General features: G+C 42.0%; 1 protein-coding gene across 1 annotated transcript in view; it reads left to right on the top strand.

The window, feature by feature from the left end:
• The first annotated feature begins 2,530 nt into the window (after window positions 1-2,530).
• The window catches only part of hectd2 (HECT domain containing 2), a 43,272-nt gene continuing 30,147 nt past the window's right edge, over window positions 2,531-15,655 (top strand). The window contains exons 1-6 of the mRNA XM_068731868.1: window positions 2,531-3,342; window positions 8,030-8,171; window positions 14,055-14,193; window positions 14,296-14,398; window positions 14,638-14,727; window positions 15,564-15,628. Coding sequence (XP_068587969.1) covers window positions 3,259-3,342; window positions 8,030-8,171; window positions 14,055-14,193; window positions 14,296-14,398; window positions 14,638-14,727; window positions 15,564-15,628 — 623 coding nt within the window. The 5' untranslated portion in view covers window positions 2,531-3,258. The remainder of the gene's footprint in view (window positions 3,343-8,029; window positions 8,172-14,054; window positions 14,194-14,295; window positions 14,399-14,637; window positions 14,728-15,563; window positions 15,629-15,655) is intronic.

Raw genomic sequence — 15,655 nt, 5'->3', positions numbered from 1 at the left:
TTAATCAACAACCTTCCGGTCTCTGTTGCAAGGTTGCTGAAATGTTCTCAGTTGGAATACATCAAGTACACACTGTACATGTGTCAAAGCCGAAAATCAAATAAGCAATTCTTCGGTCGGCCTCTCGGCCACTTAGTCATTCATTCACTCGTTCATTCATTCACCTATTTATTTATTCACCTCCTGACTCATGCACTGGTTCCCCGGCTCTTGTGAGGCATCCTGGACGTGTTTGCAGAAGAAGCCCACAGCCCATAAATCCATGAGTCAGCCGCGGCCCATCTGCTCTTACATAAGACGCCCATAATGCAACAGTGCCTGGTGCCGCGATCCTCCGGGATTAAACGATGAACACGCAGGTTTGAATCCCAGCTCTGTTTTCATATAGGGAAAGGAATAATCGAAATAACCGAACTGTAAAACATCAACACGATAAGAGCGTTCACTACAGAATTGAAGTGCTGTGTATTAAACGACGTGCCAAAGCGTCCCAGCAGGCTTTGTGTTTCCACATCAGGTGCACAGGACCGCAGAGAGGCTGGACTGAGAGTTTGAGGCCCAGACGCCATAAAAAGTGAAGCAAAACACATCTGCTGTTACAGTAACACACCACACGGACCGACTGCTGCAGAACAGTCTGAGCTGCAAAAACAAACAGAGCTCAACCTGACGGCTGGACCGGACCAATTTTAGAAAAAGCTGATGCTTACAATTTTTTCTAAAAAGAATAAATGAGGGTTTGTTTTGCTACAAAAAAACAAAACAGCTTTTTCTTTCAGCGGCAATCTGCTTGTCACAAAAGCAAAAAGACACTTTTGACAAAGACACGACAGATGTTGCATGTTTCCATTGTGCTCCTCGTTGTACAAAAGAAGCCATTCTAGTTGATTACGGTAAGTTGCTGAGGCCTTTCTAACGTTTTCAATCCTTGTATTAAACTTGCTATTGGCCTTAAAATAAAACAGAACAACACAAAAGGAAAGCTGTCATTACAAGAATATCAGATCTAAATCTGTCCTCAAGGCTTTTCCAGGATCTGCAGAAACACTGAAGCTGATTTTAGGACACCAGACGAGAGAGTTCAGATGATCTCAACTTTACCGAGAAACCACACACACACACGCACGCACGCACACACACACACACACACACACACACACACACACACACACACACACACACACACACACACACACACACACACACACACATCTGCGACATCAGGAGCCCTTCAGTTTCTTAATGTTCAGTGAGAGTTGGCCTGCAGCCCGGATCCTGTTGCTCACTAATTATGGACAGAAGTTAAATTGTAGCGGTGACGCAGAGTCTGCAGGGCCACAGTCAAGACAGAACGAATCACAGCACTTCCTCACACAACTGTCAAAATAAAAGCCTGACTCAAGGAGGAGGCGTAACAGCAAAATGAAACAAAGAGAAACAGGATTGGGGAAAGATGAGAAAGATTTATACAGTAAACTGAAAGTGAAACGTATTAATGCCCTCTTCGAAGCCGCCGGACTCCATTTGTGACCACCAAGTGGCAACCTGCAGGGCTAACAAATGAAGACGACGCGGAACTGCCAAAATCTGCAATTCATCAAATGGCCACCTGAGGCTCTAAACATGAGTCAATCCTCACAGACCTCCATGTTAAAATGCTCAACTTTACAGCAGAAGAAGACATGAAGGAATAAACGGTTTTGTTCTCGATTGATAATTTCAGTTCATGACAACTGTACGTAGGGTGAATTTATAACTCACCTGTTTAACTGATATTAAGGCTTAATTAAAGTTATGCAACTTACGTAGTGAGGCTACTTTGGGTGACAGGTTAGTGTCGTACCAGCCGCTAGCTGTCCGCTAATTACCGAACTTAACGCGACCCGGTTTGTGGTGGCGGTGCCTTTTCGTGAGAACTTTTGACGCATTTACAGGAGGAATAATATAACTTGCTGTGCGGTTAAAGGCAGGGTTGGTAATCTTCAAAAACATTTTTGATATTTTTGTTGAAATTCTCATTACTTCCTGACAGCAATGTGGTTAATTTAATTGGTCTGAATGTATTTTGAATGTCTGTCTGTTTTTTGCTGCTGCCATCGTCCACAGCAGTACCTTTCTTTTCTACTGTACTGGTGCTTCTGTGCTTCTAGGGGGCTACTCTACATTGCATATGTATGTCTACAGTTGGAGAATTGATGTCATCAATTATTATGGCATTATGTCACTATTATGTTTTTACTAGTAAAGTTAAGATAGTTAACTTCCTCTCATCCTTTTATTATATTTTTCCGCATGGGCAGAGATAGAAGCCTACATTCAGATTTTCATTTCATAATTTTTACAGAAGTCAAAAGTCCTTCTTCTTTTCATTGACCACATTTGATTGCACATTTTATTTGTTATAATTCCTAACATTGCATCTATTTTTTTTTTGGCAGAATGGGCTTCCATCCTTTGGAAATTTGTATTCTTGCACTTATTATTATTTGTATTTGTTTGTTTCTTCAGTGCAGTTGTGTTTTAACAGATTTGGTTTACATTTTTTTCCCTTTATTTTTAATTTCTTTCTTTTTTAAGTCTCCCTCTTTTATTGTGAATTCAAAGCTCCCATTTCCCGTTATTCTCTCTCTCTCTCTCTCTCTCTCTCTCTCTCTCTCTCTCTCTCTCTCTCTGTGTGTGTGTGTGTGTGTGTGTGTGTGTGTGTGTGTGTGTGTGTGTGTGTGTGTGTGTGTGTGTGTGTGTGTGTGTGTGTGTGTGTGGCGCTGCCGTCTCCAGGCTCTGCTCTCCAGGCGCCTCCTCCTCCTCCAAACATGGCGCCGGCCCGCAGCGTTGCAGCTTCCCCGACAGACGACGCAGAGAGGGACAGAAGGAGGAGAAGAAGAAGCGGGTAGCAGCTCATCCTGAACGTGTTTTACAAACTCTTTTGAAACGATCAAAACGCCACGCTCGTAACAGTTTCCACCGGAGACTTTACGTGCAGCTTTTGGAGACGTTTACGCGTCAGGCTGTGCGCGTAACAGAGAGCCCACCTGTCCGACGAAGGTAGACTTCACTCCGTTTGTTCAAGGATGTGAATCTCCCTGATTTATATGAAACAACGGGGCAGACTGAGCAGACAGACGGGTAGCTCGGGGTCAGACTGGCTCTGGTAAAAACATGTGCGGCCCTGTGAGGAGCAGAAACACAGAGGCTGTAGAGGACTGAGTCTTTCCAAGGGGAAAAAAAAACATTTTTTTTCCTCTCTTCCACACCGAGAGGATGGATGGAGATCATTTTGCGCTGTCAGGAGTTGAGAGGGAAAGAGAGAGGCTTCCACCAATTTACCACAGCTCCGCTCCTGCTGTAAGAAAACTGCATGTCTCCTTATTTATTCAAAACAAAAAAGATTTTCATCTGAATTGCTCTCTCTGTTGGGCAGAAAATATGTTTTTTTTCTGTTTGTTGAAAATGTAGTAGTATACTAAGAACAGTAACTTCAATCCAATGTGCAACTTCTTATTTATTCTTTATTTCAAATTAGGAATAACATTAAGAATATAAATCCAAATATTGTTAAACAAATTGCAGAAATGGTGCATGGTACAAAAGGCAACATATTGATCCTTTAACAAACATAATTAATAAAAAGAGATTATGAAGCACAATTCAATCACAAATACATTTTTCTGAGGGAAAGCACCATAATATGATTGGTGAATAATTATTAGCCGTGTGTGATACCAGCAGCATAACGTCTGAATGAATGATGCTTCACTTTTACCTCGCTAATTTTCCTTAATTAGGGAGTTGGTCTCAACAGCACTACATGGTCACATCTATGTGCATTTCATTACAAATGTATAATCAAGTGTTAGTCCCTCAGTCAATCCCAAACCATTCTATGATAACATATCTCAGGTTGAACTGATTCTGCTGGTGATCTTTTGAATCGTTAACTTTAACATGCAGTGGACATAAAGTGACAGCAAGCTGAAGAAAAACTGTAGTTTCCTCCCTGTGGAAAAAGTGATGCAGCTGTCTTACATAATGACTCCTGACATATTCAGCTCTCCAGCAGTGCTTTTTTTAAATGCATAGCAGGGAGCCGAGTATTGGGCTGTTTATCGGTGCGTTTTACGTTTGGCTCTCGGTGTCGCTTCGGAGCAGACTGGCGGGGTTACAGGCTGGCTAGTTGATGTCATCTCCATAGTGTCAGGGAGCAGGAATGTGCAGATCAGACGCTTTTTGACCAATAAACAGTCTGTCATTGCTCAGACCGACTTTGGTTGTGTCTGGAAATGCAATAAAGTGGCTGCGTGCGCTCTCCCTCTGCAGCCCGCCGCTTCTCTGGGACTTCAGTCAGACTGATTCTCTGATTCCTCCTCAGAAGTCTTCTGGCCCCGTGAGCTGGTCTGAGGAGATTCAAGGCTCAAAGGTTGGATCAAAAAAGGTCCAACATTGTATCGCAGACCAATACAAATAGAAGAATTGAAGTTTTCACCTGAACAGATGTTAAACCAGAGCTGCTGTTTCAAGAGGTTGCCACAGGGTTTGAAAAGAATCTCAATAACTCAATTTTCTTAAACAAGACTTCCAATATTTCGACTTGATTATTTTTGCTCAGTCTGGTTCTGTGACTATTCGTGGTTTCATTCTCTGTCTTTTACACAGAGAGAGCCAAAGGGACCAGTGCTGGCCTAAATCTGTCACAACACAGTTGCCAGACTCATCCCAGACTTGTGATGAATGATTACCCCAGAACCAGCTCAAGTCTACGTAGTTCAATTCTATGAGTCGTGTCTGGCCCGAGTGCTGCTGACTATAGGGCTGATTGGTCAATCAAAATCTGCAGACCCAAACCGAATCTAGTCAAATCTGGCAGAGGAGCCAGAGTCGGCTCAAAATCTGGTCCCCTATTAACACACGTATTTAACCGACTGCTGGTCTCAGTAAATACCTGGTCGTCATGTTTACGTAGACTTGTTCATCAGCTGCAGTTCTGTCTGTCTCTGATGACAGATAGTGAAATCACACCAAAAAAAGAAACCGCTGCGAAAACTGTTAATAGTTGTCAGATGTGTTTATTTCCTTGAGGAAAAACTGCAATAAATATTTGTCCACAGCCAATTCTTCCTCAATGAAAACCAAACCGTGACTGATTTGGATGTAGCCTCTGTGTGTGTGTTGCTCAGTTTGTCATCGCCGTTGGCGTCTGTGCTCCACGTTTCCCCAGAGATCGCCTTGTCAATCAGCCGGTGTGGGCGGGGCTGTGATGTTGATGAATGAAAGAGTTAGGAGAGAGAAGAGTGTGATGTGGCTGCTCTGTGGCTGGAGTGTTACTCTGCACACGTCCCTCATAGGTGCAAGGATTCAGCAAAGCGACTTTAGAGAGCGACTTAAAGCAAAATGCTAAACATCAGCATGCTAACGTGCTCGCAATGACATTCGCTCGTGAAACAAAGCATTGGACAATCTGATCTGACGATGGCGCTGGATGAACTTCATCCTGAGGGTAACATTGATATCTGTAACTAATCTCACGGCAGCTCATCCAATGCTTTTCACTTAAACCATGAAGTGTCAACCTCATGGTGTGGCGTTTGCATGAAGGTGGTGGACCGACCAACCTACATTGCCGTCCGTAGAGTCCTGTGCGATGAGTCATTTCACATTTAAATGAAAGAAATAAGAAGCATCTTGTGCATTTAGGTGGTAATAAAGGGACCGGTGGCTCAGTTGTAAATGTTGCTCCTTTTCTGAACTCCTCATTCATTGTCTTTAGATCCACCCAGCTCTGTGTTGATTTCACAGATGTTGTTCTTTTCAACAATTTCCATAGATCTGTTGCATGAAACCTGCCCGTGTTCATGCATTCACTAGTGCATCTCCTTAGTGCTCTGCAGACAGATGGAGCTTCTGTTGAGATGCATGTGTGTCTGTGTAGCGTGGCTTACGTCTCTTTGTATTGTTATGTCACAACTCTGAAAACACAACTGTTACTGTCTGAGGTTGCTTCTTCGAAGACAAACCTCCCTTTGTTTTCTCTCTCTCTGTGTTGCCGTGCACAAGAGAGAAAATAATATAATGTCATGGAAACAATAGAAAGTATGTGCTTGGTCCTACTTAAAGACCAAAATGTCTCCTTTAATACCCATTAAAACCACCATGTTTGATCCCACGGCCATCTCAGTATAAAATCATACATTCTTCTATCTCAGGCTTTCAATCTAGAGCCTTGGCCTCTAAATGATGCCAAATATGTGCTATGTCTCTGTGTGTGTGTGTGTGTGTGTGTGTGTGTGTGTGTGTGTGTGTGTTTGTGTGCGTGTTTGTTTGTTTGTGTGTGTGTGTGTGTGTGTGTGTGTGTGTGTGTGTGTGTGTGTGTGTGTGTGTGTGTGTGTTTGTGTGCGTGTTTGTTTGTTTGTGTGTGTGTGTGTGTGTGTGTGTGTGTGCTGATGCCATGACTGTGATTTCATTCAGATTCTTCCTTGAGGTCTTGTTTCTTTGGAAACTGATTAATTTTGAACGGCAGATTAACCGTCTTCCTGCTCCTTCTGTTCTGCAGCCCATGAACACATCACTGCTGGAGTGTGTGTGTGTGTGTGTGTGTGTGTGTGTGTGTGTGTGTGTGTGTGTGTGTGTGTGTGTGTGTGTGTGTGTGTGTGTGTGTGTGTGTGTGTGTGTGCCTTTGCTGCTGTCAGGAGCGGCTGCTGTGCATCTGTTGATCTTTCCACCTCCTCATCCTCCACCTCTCATCCCTCCTCCTTTTCTCTTCCTGCTGTATGCGCTCTGTTTTCCATATACTATACATTGTTTTTTCTTCCCCTCCTTCGTGTTCTCTTCTCCGTCAGTCCTTCATGTTTTTTCTTATATTCCTCATCTTTATTGTTTCCTGTCTTATCTACATCAGTCTCCTTTCTTTCCCCTCTCTTAATCCCCCCTCCCTGCTCTCCTCCCTTCCTTCCGTCTTTCTCTTCCTTCATCTCATTCTCTTCCCATTTATTCCCCCACCCTTTTTTCTTTTCTTTTATTTCTTTCATTCTCATATCTCCCTTTCTATGCCTCACCTTACCTCATTCCCTCTCTTCCTTTTGTGGTATAATTTCCATTTTCTCCTCCTTCCTGTAAATCCCTCCTTCCCTCTTCACGTCCTCCCCTGCTTGCACTTGTGGCTCTTCTGCAGCTTACAAAGACCAGAAGGTGATTAATCCCAGGCGAACATTCAGTAAATGTTACGTTCGATAGATCGGTTCAGTTATTATTATATATTGTCGTTGTCTGTTAATGCAGCTGAAAGTCTGGATTGATTTAAGGAGTTCCCATTCTGGTGAGAAACCTCAATATCGGAGGAATGCAGAGAGTCACTTTAGTGAATATATTAGTAATGGTAGCTACTTGGTGTTTGTTTATTTTTTTCAGAAAAGAGCAAAACAATTTTACAAATTTACATTGGTGTTCATACTTTCATTCCATGCCTCATTTATTGTTATTAATAAAATGCAAAATGTTGCTAATTTCTAGAATTATCAATGATATTGTCATATGTCAGTATTATTGATATTTTGGCTTATCACATATATATATAAGTGGATATCTTGGCAGATTAGTAAAAATGGATTGCAGTGCAGTACAGTGCAGCACATTTACTTTTTAAATTGTGTTTTGTATATTTGATTTAATTTTGAATGTAATACAATAACGGTACTATTGTCATCTTTGACATTGAAGGTAACAATATTAAGCTGTAAAATTATATTCCAACCATTACATACAACCCGTTAAAGCACTTCAAAGTTTATGTCAATGAAATTTGAAAAACTACATTTAGGGATCCATGCCATAAGGTTTGTCCATGACACGTATGTGTGTAAAAAAGTATGTAATTATATTTTATATATCTATGAACCATTTTTACACAGTTGAAAGTTTTGCTTTCTTGACATGTTTAGTGTTCGTGTCCCTCAGAATGTCTTCCACATAATAAACAATTCGTCAGCCGGAATTCTTCTTCCCTGCTCCTCGTGGTGATGATGTTCTCTTCCTGCGGCAGGGTTTTGGGCGAGGAGCTAAGCAGCCGTTTCCGTCTTTGGGCACCTTCATCTCCACACTGAGCCAGAGGAGGGACGCAGGGGGGCGGAGCTTTGCTGGCGGCATGGCGGGCACCCTGACCAGCACCCAGTGGCTCAGACATGGTGAGCTCACAACTATTCTATTTCTTCAAACAGAGCAGTTCATTATTTTCTGTTTTTCAAAATAAAGTTCAGCTCATTTTGACTTTTCTCATCCCTTCTGGTTACTAGAGTTTGTTGTACTTGTCACAAGAGGACCTCGTTTATTAAAATCAACCAATAAAATGTCTTATTACGTTCAGCTTTCAACACTGGCTGTTCAAATGAAACAAAAGTCTCGAAAATGTCCTGAAACACTATGACTAATGTGAAAACAAACACAAAATAATCACATTGGCAAATGTTATGCTTGTTCAAGGAAATATGAGAGGAGACTAGAGGTTTTATCCTGCTCCTTCACTCATATTTGGAACTTGCCTGAACCAATATTGTGTGTATTGGTGTGGCTTTGGCTGTCACGGGAAGACATGAGAGGAAACAAGTGCGCCTCAGTTCATAGTTTTATATTTCACAAAACCAGATTTAAGACAAAAAAAAACTAACATTCTAAAGGCAAATGTAAAAAGAGTCACAATCATTTTTACTGGTTTCATTTGCATCCAATGGACAGACTTGTTTCTCTCTGTAGCTCTTCTTGGTCTTGTTGATCTCACCTGTGCTCTGATGAAAGCATCAGTAGCTTATTCTGTCCATTAGTTGCAAACGGGTGACCGTGGCTAAGTGGAGAGCAGGGCCACCTTTCGATCAGAGGGTCGGCGGTTCGATCTCCTGCTCTACTAGTCTCATGTCAATGTGTCCTTGAGCAAGACACTTAAGACCCCAAAATGTCTCCCGTAGCTGCGTCTACGGTGTGTAGATAGATACTGAATTGTAAGTCGCTTTGGATAAAAGCATCTGCTAAATGACCGTAATGTAAATGAAACCACTAATATGATTAACTTAAGGTGACGTTTTAAAATGTTTTGATTACCACTGGCAGTGCCGCTTTTATCGTTGGTAATCTGTGTTAGAAAAAAGAAGCTCGGAAACACTGTATAGCCCCTTTTCCCACTGGACAAAAAAACAGCAACAGCAACTAACATCTGGCTTTTATCTTCAGCGGGAAAGGTTGCATTCGGCATTCATTCCCGGGACAAATGACTCCGCAGAAGTCACGGGTCCTAGCTCCGGTCGGCACTGATGGAAACATGACACCGCGGTGGACACACCAATTTCCGCCCCTTTTCCAGCTCTTTCTTTGTCATTTCAGCGACAAGTTCCGCCCGTCTCAGTCCGAGCGGTGCTCAAACATCGCTCCAAATTAGTCTGCACCGAGTTTGAAAGGAGAGTACAAAAGTAACAGAAATGAAAAAGAAGTAACCGTTGTGACATTGTCACAGTGATAGTGTTTACTGGTGTGTCCTTTGTGAAACAGAAAAGCAACCTCATCTACTGGCAGTGGGGAAAGGAGTCTATCGCCTAATTTGAGTATGTTTTTTGACATTTGAAAGTTTGCATTTGCAATTTCTCATACCCAATGTACTTTTTCTTCAAGTTGTGCAACAAGCTACGTCAGTACTTTCTCATTTGCCTCCATATAAGTTAATTTCAGAGCAAACGTTAGTCAGGAAAGCAGCTCAACGTCACCAAACTGCAGTTTGAATGTCAGTGTGGTGCGTTCACTGTCTCTGTTCTCTCTGTCTCGTCTAGGAGGTAATGATGTGTTACTTCCTCTATTTACAGTACGCCTGATGTATGGGCTCAAACTGTTTACGTCGAGCTGCTAGCGTCGACATCGGCGCAGCAACTCGTGTCTCCAAAATGGAAGGTTTTCAGAAAAAAAGAGGAGAAGAAGAAAAGCTGTCCATGTTCTCCAGTTGGTGACGGTGCATTTAAAGAGTCAAATGACAGGATCACACTTGTAATTAGAAAGTAACAGGCGTTTTTATGGGGCGATTCAGGTTTCTTTTTTTTTTGGGGGGGGGGGGGGGGGGGGATTTTCTGCCATTTCAACATCATGGTTCAAGAAGAACTTTCAAAGTCTCTGCTGAAAGGTGTTCGGGTTATCTCCCTGCTCAGTACGTTTAAGGAAAAATGAAATGTTTCTCAGAAAATTAGCTCAGTAAATTTGGAAAATCAAAAAAAATATCTGTCATGAAACTGTCACTGCAACAGAGAAAGGAGATGGGGGGGGGGACATGTCATGAGGTTCTATTTTGTTTATTGGTCGTCAGTGTTTTGATATAAAAGAGAATGTTGCTTCCCGTTGAAAGGCGAGGTTATTCCTGACTGCCGTGAGAACGCAGACCCAGCGGAGCGCTCACCAGCCCGCTTTGTCACCACGGCTACCGATGCCAGAATAATTATGCAAACCTCCGCCCCAAATGAAAACCATATGAAAGTAAAAACACTCAACACACACACACACACACACACACACACACACACACACACATAAGATAGTGTAGCATTCCTCGGGCCTGTTACAGCCATCCGGCCTGCTGGATAATCACCGCAATTTGCTCTTTCATCTGTAAAGTATTACAGGAGGTTTGTAATTCCTTTTAATATTGTCAAATTTGGTTTTGTGTGCTGAGGCTGAGCGGAGCAGAGATCCGTCTTGAGTTTAATTTCAAGATCAAAAAAACAATGACACCTTTTCTAGAAACACTGGCATCAAAGTCCAGCTTGTTAGGGTAAAATATCAAAACACTTACTGATCTCAGCAGGATACAGTGACTGCACACAGAGAAGGAAATAGCAGGATTGGTTTGCATAAATATATCTTATTTTCTCTCTTGTTTCTTAACATTTTCTGGCACATCTAAAGGTCACCTACTGCTATGCTCCTGGTTTGGTTGTCCTTTAAACATCCCCAACTTCCTCGTTGCTCAGAGAACCATAATTAGACATTTGAGGTTTGTAGAATGACGGAGATCTGATCACAAAGCGATCCGACCACCTCCAGCTGCATGGTCTGGCTGATCCAGTTGCATTCAGGTCCACAGAAGTTCTGATACTTTGTTTGTTCTGGAGGATTTCTAAAGGTTAGAAAGAAAATGCTTTGCATGCATCTACACTTAGCATCCAGGTCATGTATCCAGATACAGGGTGTAAGTAAATGGGTGTGGCTGAGTTTTATCTGCTGCTGTTATTTAAGTAACTCCAATAAAATAAGGACCGCTCCTTTAGTGAGTGTTTGAGCTTAACTGTGACTTGCCCCTTAATTAACTGAATTTCTTATAAAGAACTTGTTGCATTTTAGAAGAAAAAGTCCTTTCATCATACTGGATGGACGTATATATGGTTATCTTCAGTGTGATGTTTGTGTGACTGCTTCATTCATTAAGCATCAGCTGGAAAAATAATGAATGGACAGCACTTGATGGCAACACTTGAGGGAGATAACAAGGGTCGTCCTCTCGTCCCTTGTCAAAAGACATCAAAGGCTTTGTTGAAGTAAACTTTAATGAAAGACAGAGGAGAGCAGAGGGAGGAGGACGTCCTCAGAGGTCTTGAAGGTGACTATTCCAAATAAAAGGGTGTCATGGCGACCGGTACTCGTTGCTGTCAGGACTGAATTTGGTGACGCACCAGCTGACAAAGCAGAGGTAATTATGAAGCAGTGAAGGAGGAGGAGAGAGGACAAGGGTGCAAAAATTGGAGGAGGGGAGTTAAGAGCATTTTGTTCTCCTTGTTCCTGCTCTCATCAGCTCTATTTGTCTCTCTTTGTGTCCTCTTGGAGTCCTGGCCCGACTATGGCAACGCCACTTTTCCATCTGCTTCCATCCGCTGACTTGATGAATACATTTCATGGCCAGGTTGCTATGAAAGAAGATTTAGATTTGTTTCCACCCGTAGCACTTTGATTCAGGACGGAGTATATCAAAAGGTAAAAGGTAGATTACCGTGAAATCACAGTCATGGTCACCAGAGGATGAATCTTATCATTCTGTGAACCCAGGGACAGATACAAGTCATGACCAGGGACTTGTTTTTGGAGAAATGTCCATGGCCATATAGTAATAGCATTGTTAAAAACGTAATATATTAAATACATATCATGTATTTTTAAGATGTTTTGTGGGATGGCTTGCTCAGAAACATACATATTATGGTTGGATAGCTCTCCAGAGACTGTAGAAGAAGCTAGCGAGCTAGAATCTGCGTTAAAGCTTTTCAAAACTCTCAATTCTTACGATTCCATCCTCAATCCTTTTATCACAGAGAATAGAGCCCTACCTTAATGCTGACAACCGTCCGTCACAATAATTGTGTGCGAGTTATTATTATAAATGATGTTCATTATTTACACTTTTGAGAAAATGAGCTTACAAAGTGCTTAAACAAGTAAAGCAAAGACATATTTAGAAATGGAAACATTTGAAAGGTTTAACAACAAAACAATGTGGAAAACATTAACAAGGTAAACAAAAACTAGATATAATAATAATAATAATAATAATAATAATAAAACATGCCAGGAAATATTACAAAAAACTATTTAACCTTTCTGACAACACTAACCATTACTTGTACTTGTACACAAAATACATTCTGAATTTACTGGATAGATTCACATGAAATTTCCATTTCTGCTCCCCAAAGCATGAACTCTTTTCATTTTAATGACCCATGACCTTTTCTCTAGCGCCGCCCTCTAACACACCTCCACTGTTCACACAAAAAGAAACATGAGGGCTCCTGTGATGTAACACCTGCTCTCATTGTCATGTATCCATCTGTCTGCCTCTGTACCTGCGTCCCTTTTATCTGCAATCCGTCCATGCACCCACAATGCACCTGGACAGGCCTGCTGGTGACTATTGTTACTGTGGCGACGGAGACAAAAGGGGGCTAATTATACACAGAATGAATAGATGGTCAGGAGTGTGAGGAGGCCACATCATCAATGACATCACTGTCTCAGCCTGAATATCTCTCGCCGTCTGTCCTTCTGTCTTTATTTGTCCTGCTGTATATAACTTCTACAACGCAAAATGTTTCCAGATAGAATAAAAACAATTCCTCCGTTCTGTTTGCAAAGCTAATTTGACGCTTTTCCCTCCGTCTTTGATTGAAAGCTCTATCGCATCGGCAGTTTGATGTGTCTACAGAAGTGCTCTCTGCTTTGGTTCTTAGATTGATTGATTAATGGTTTACTGATTCATTTGTTCATCCTCCATAAATCTAGTGATTGTCAAACATGTCCTCACTAGCAAGATGACTAAATGTACAGCTAAACTTGAAGCCAGCAGATTAAAATAACAATTAACATTTGAATCAACATGTTGTGCTATATTAATGCTATTGTGCAAATCAAAATAAGACTTAAAATGAAGCTCTTCTTCACCTGCATTCAGGGCATTTCTACAGTTCTACAGTGTGTCTATGATTATTGTAGTCTGGACTGCAGCCGCGACATTCAGAGTTTCTCCGCAGACTGACACTGCTGGGCATGACAGCTCCCCAAAAGTGAGGTGAAAACACCTCGATCACCTCCTGGTGGCTGGCTGTTAGTCTAAGAAGCGCTTGATTTGACACGCAGCGGAGTTTGTTATGAATGGAGCAGGACGTCAATGTCACAGTGGATCGTGTTCATGTAATTATAGGAAGTGCTTTCATTTCATACCTTTATTCTCTGTGTGAGAGCTACCGTGACTCAGTTCAGAATAGCTCAGATGGTTAAGGTGAGGGTTTAGTAACGGAGAGATTTTGGGTGCATATTGAGCAACCAGATGCTTTTTTCTTAGAATTATTTATTTAAAGAAGTAGAAATCAATAAAAAAAAATCAGGTTTCGTACAGGTAACGACTGCTTTTGCGTGAATCTATCAGGGTCATAACTTTAATTGTTAAGACTTAAGCACTTCTCAATTGTTTTACTCCTCCAGAGCTGGAATGAACATTTCACCCCTGCTGCTTTGGATTATTAATAAGTGGTTTATTGTCTGTTTTTCTCACCCAGGGAGAGAGCTGCCTCCGATCTGCAGCGATGTTCGTCAGAAGCAGCGGCTCTCCATTGACACTCTCCCCCCAGAGGTCAAAGCTCCGTTCCCCTCCGACCCCATCATCCCGCTGCGTACCAAGACCACCAAGGAGTTTCAGTGAGTTTTTAAAAACACAGTAAAACAAAATACTACGTTCATTTGGAGCCGGGTCTCTGGTTTGTCTTTTTAAGCATTGTGTGTATGTGTTTGTGTTACCAGGGAGGACATGGAGCGTGCCGTCCAATCAGGTGACTGGAGGGAGGTCCGAGAGTTTTACCTGACCACCTTCGACTCCTTCATAGAAATCAACGCTGCCTTCAAGGTAGAACACACACACACACACACACACACACACACACACACAGTCTGGCTCTCAAAAGAATGCCTGTTGTGAGAAAACTGTTTTAGATGCCGTTAAAATTTCACCAGACGCCTGGACCGTTTTACTGTGGGAAAGCATTTTTTTTTTTTTTCTCTCTGCTGTTTTCCTCCTTTTTCCTCATGCTCTCTCCTTCGCTTCTTTCCTCATTTCTGTGTCCTCCCTCCTCTGTCCTTTCCCAGCGAGAGGCGAACGGATCCTTTAACACCATTGACGACTCGGGAGTCAACGCCAAGTTTGTCAACGCTGTTTACGACGCGCTGCTCAGCACAGTAAGCGCCAGAGAAACAGACCCCCGTCTGCAAACACATAGGAGCTCATCATCAAACTGCTTCTAGAGCTATTGCCTTTTATGAGGCCACTATTAATGATTCAGAAACTCCTTTTATTAATAGTTTTAACCCTGGAGCAAGCCAACAAACTACATCACCGTAAAACACTGAACGAGGAGCAAGTATAAACTGAAATAAGGCAAAGGTACTAGACTGTGTACATAATTATGTACATAATATGTTGCTGTTACAGTTTAGGATTTCGGGTAGTTAAATACTTCTCCATGACATTGCAAATAAAACTTGTTTTTCTTTAAACAAGGTTGATATCATATTGCTTCTACAGGAACATACGCCATCGCCTCACGATCTCATAGCTCGTGGTGAGTCATCCTCGATTCAGGATATGAAGAGGAATTTCACTTCTGGAGCCTCACTGTTGAGCTCTAGAGCACATTTCAGAACCGCCGCCGCCGCCAACAAGGACATTTGCAAACGGATAACGTCTTTTTTTTCTTAATTACATCAAGTCTGTAGCAGAGTTTATAGCATCTGTTTAATATAAGATACGTTCTATGAAGCTTAACATACCCGAGTTGTCAGGCGATGTCTATTAATGACACCCAAAAACATTTAGTAAAAAAAAACATTTTCAAACATGAAACACGTCAAAGCTGTCCTTGTGAACACTTCTGTGTTCTGTGGCCTCGCCGGTAAAGAAAAGGTTCGATAAATATGGCGGCCCAGCGTTTCCACTTTGTGGGTCTCTTGACATTCAGGAATGTCGATTCAATCTTCTGAGTCGTTTCTCAATTTGTTTTGGTGCGTGTGTTCAGCCTCAGGACATCCAGAAGTCAGTGTTGAAAGGGATCATCAACAGCCTGCTGAGGGAGTGGAAAGGGTGAGAACACTTCTGGGATCCATTTGC

Source organism: Cebidichthys violaceus, unplaced genomic scaffold, assembly GCF_023349555.1.
Source record: "Cebidichthys violaceus isolate CVI_PGR_0920_01 unplaced genomic scaffold, fCebVio1.0.p SCAF_54, whole genome shotgun sequence".
Classification (NCBI taxonomy): Eukaryota; Metazoa; Chordata; class Actinopteri; order Perciformes; family Stichaeidae; genus Cebidichthys; species Cebidichthys violaceus.
This window is presented reverse-complemented; position numbering and strand designations above follow the sequence as displayed.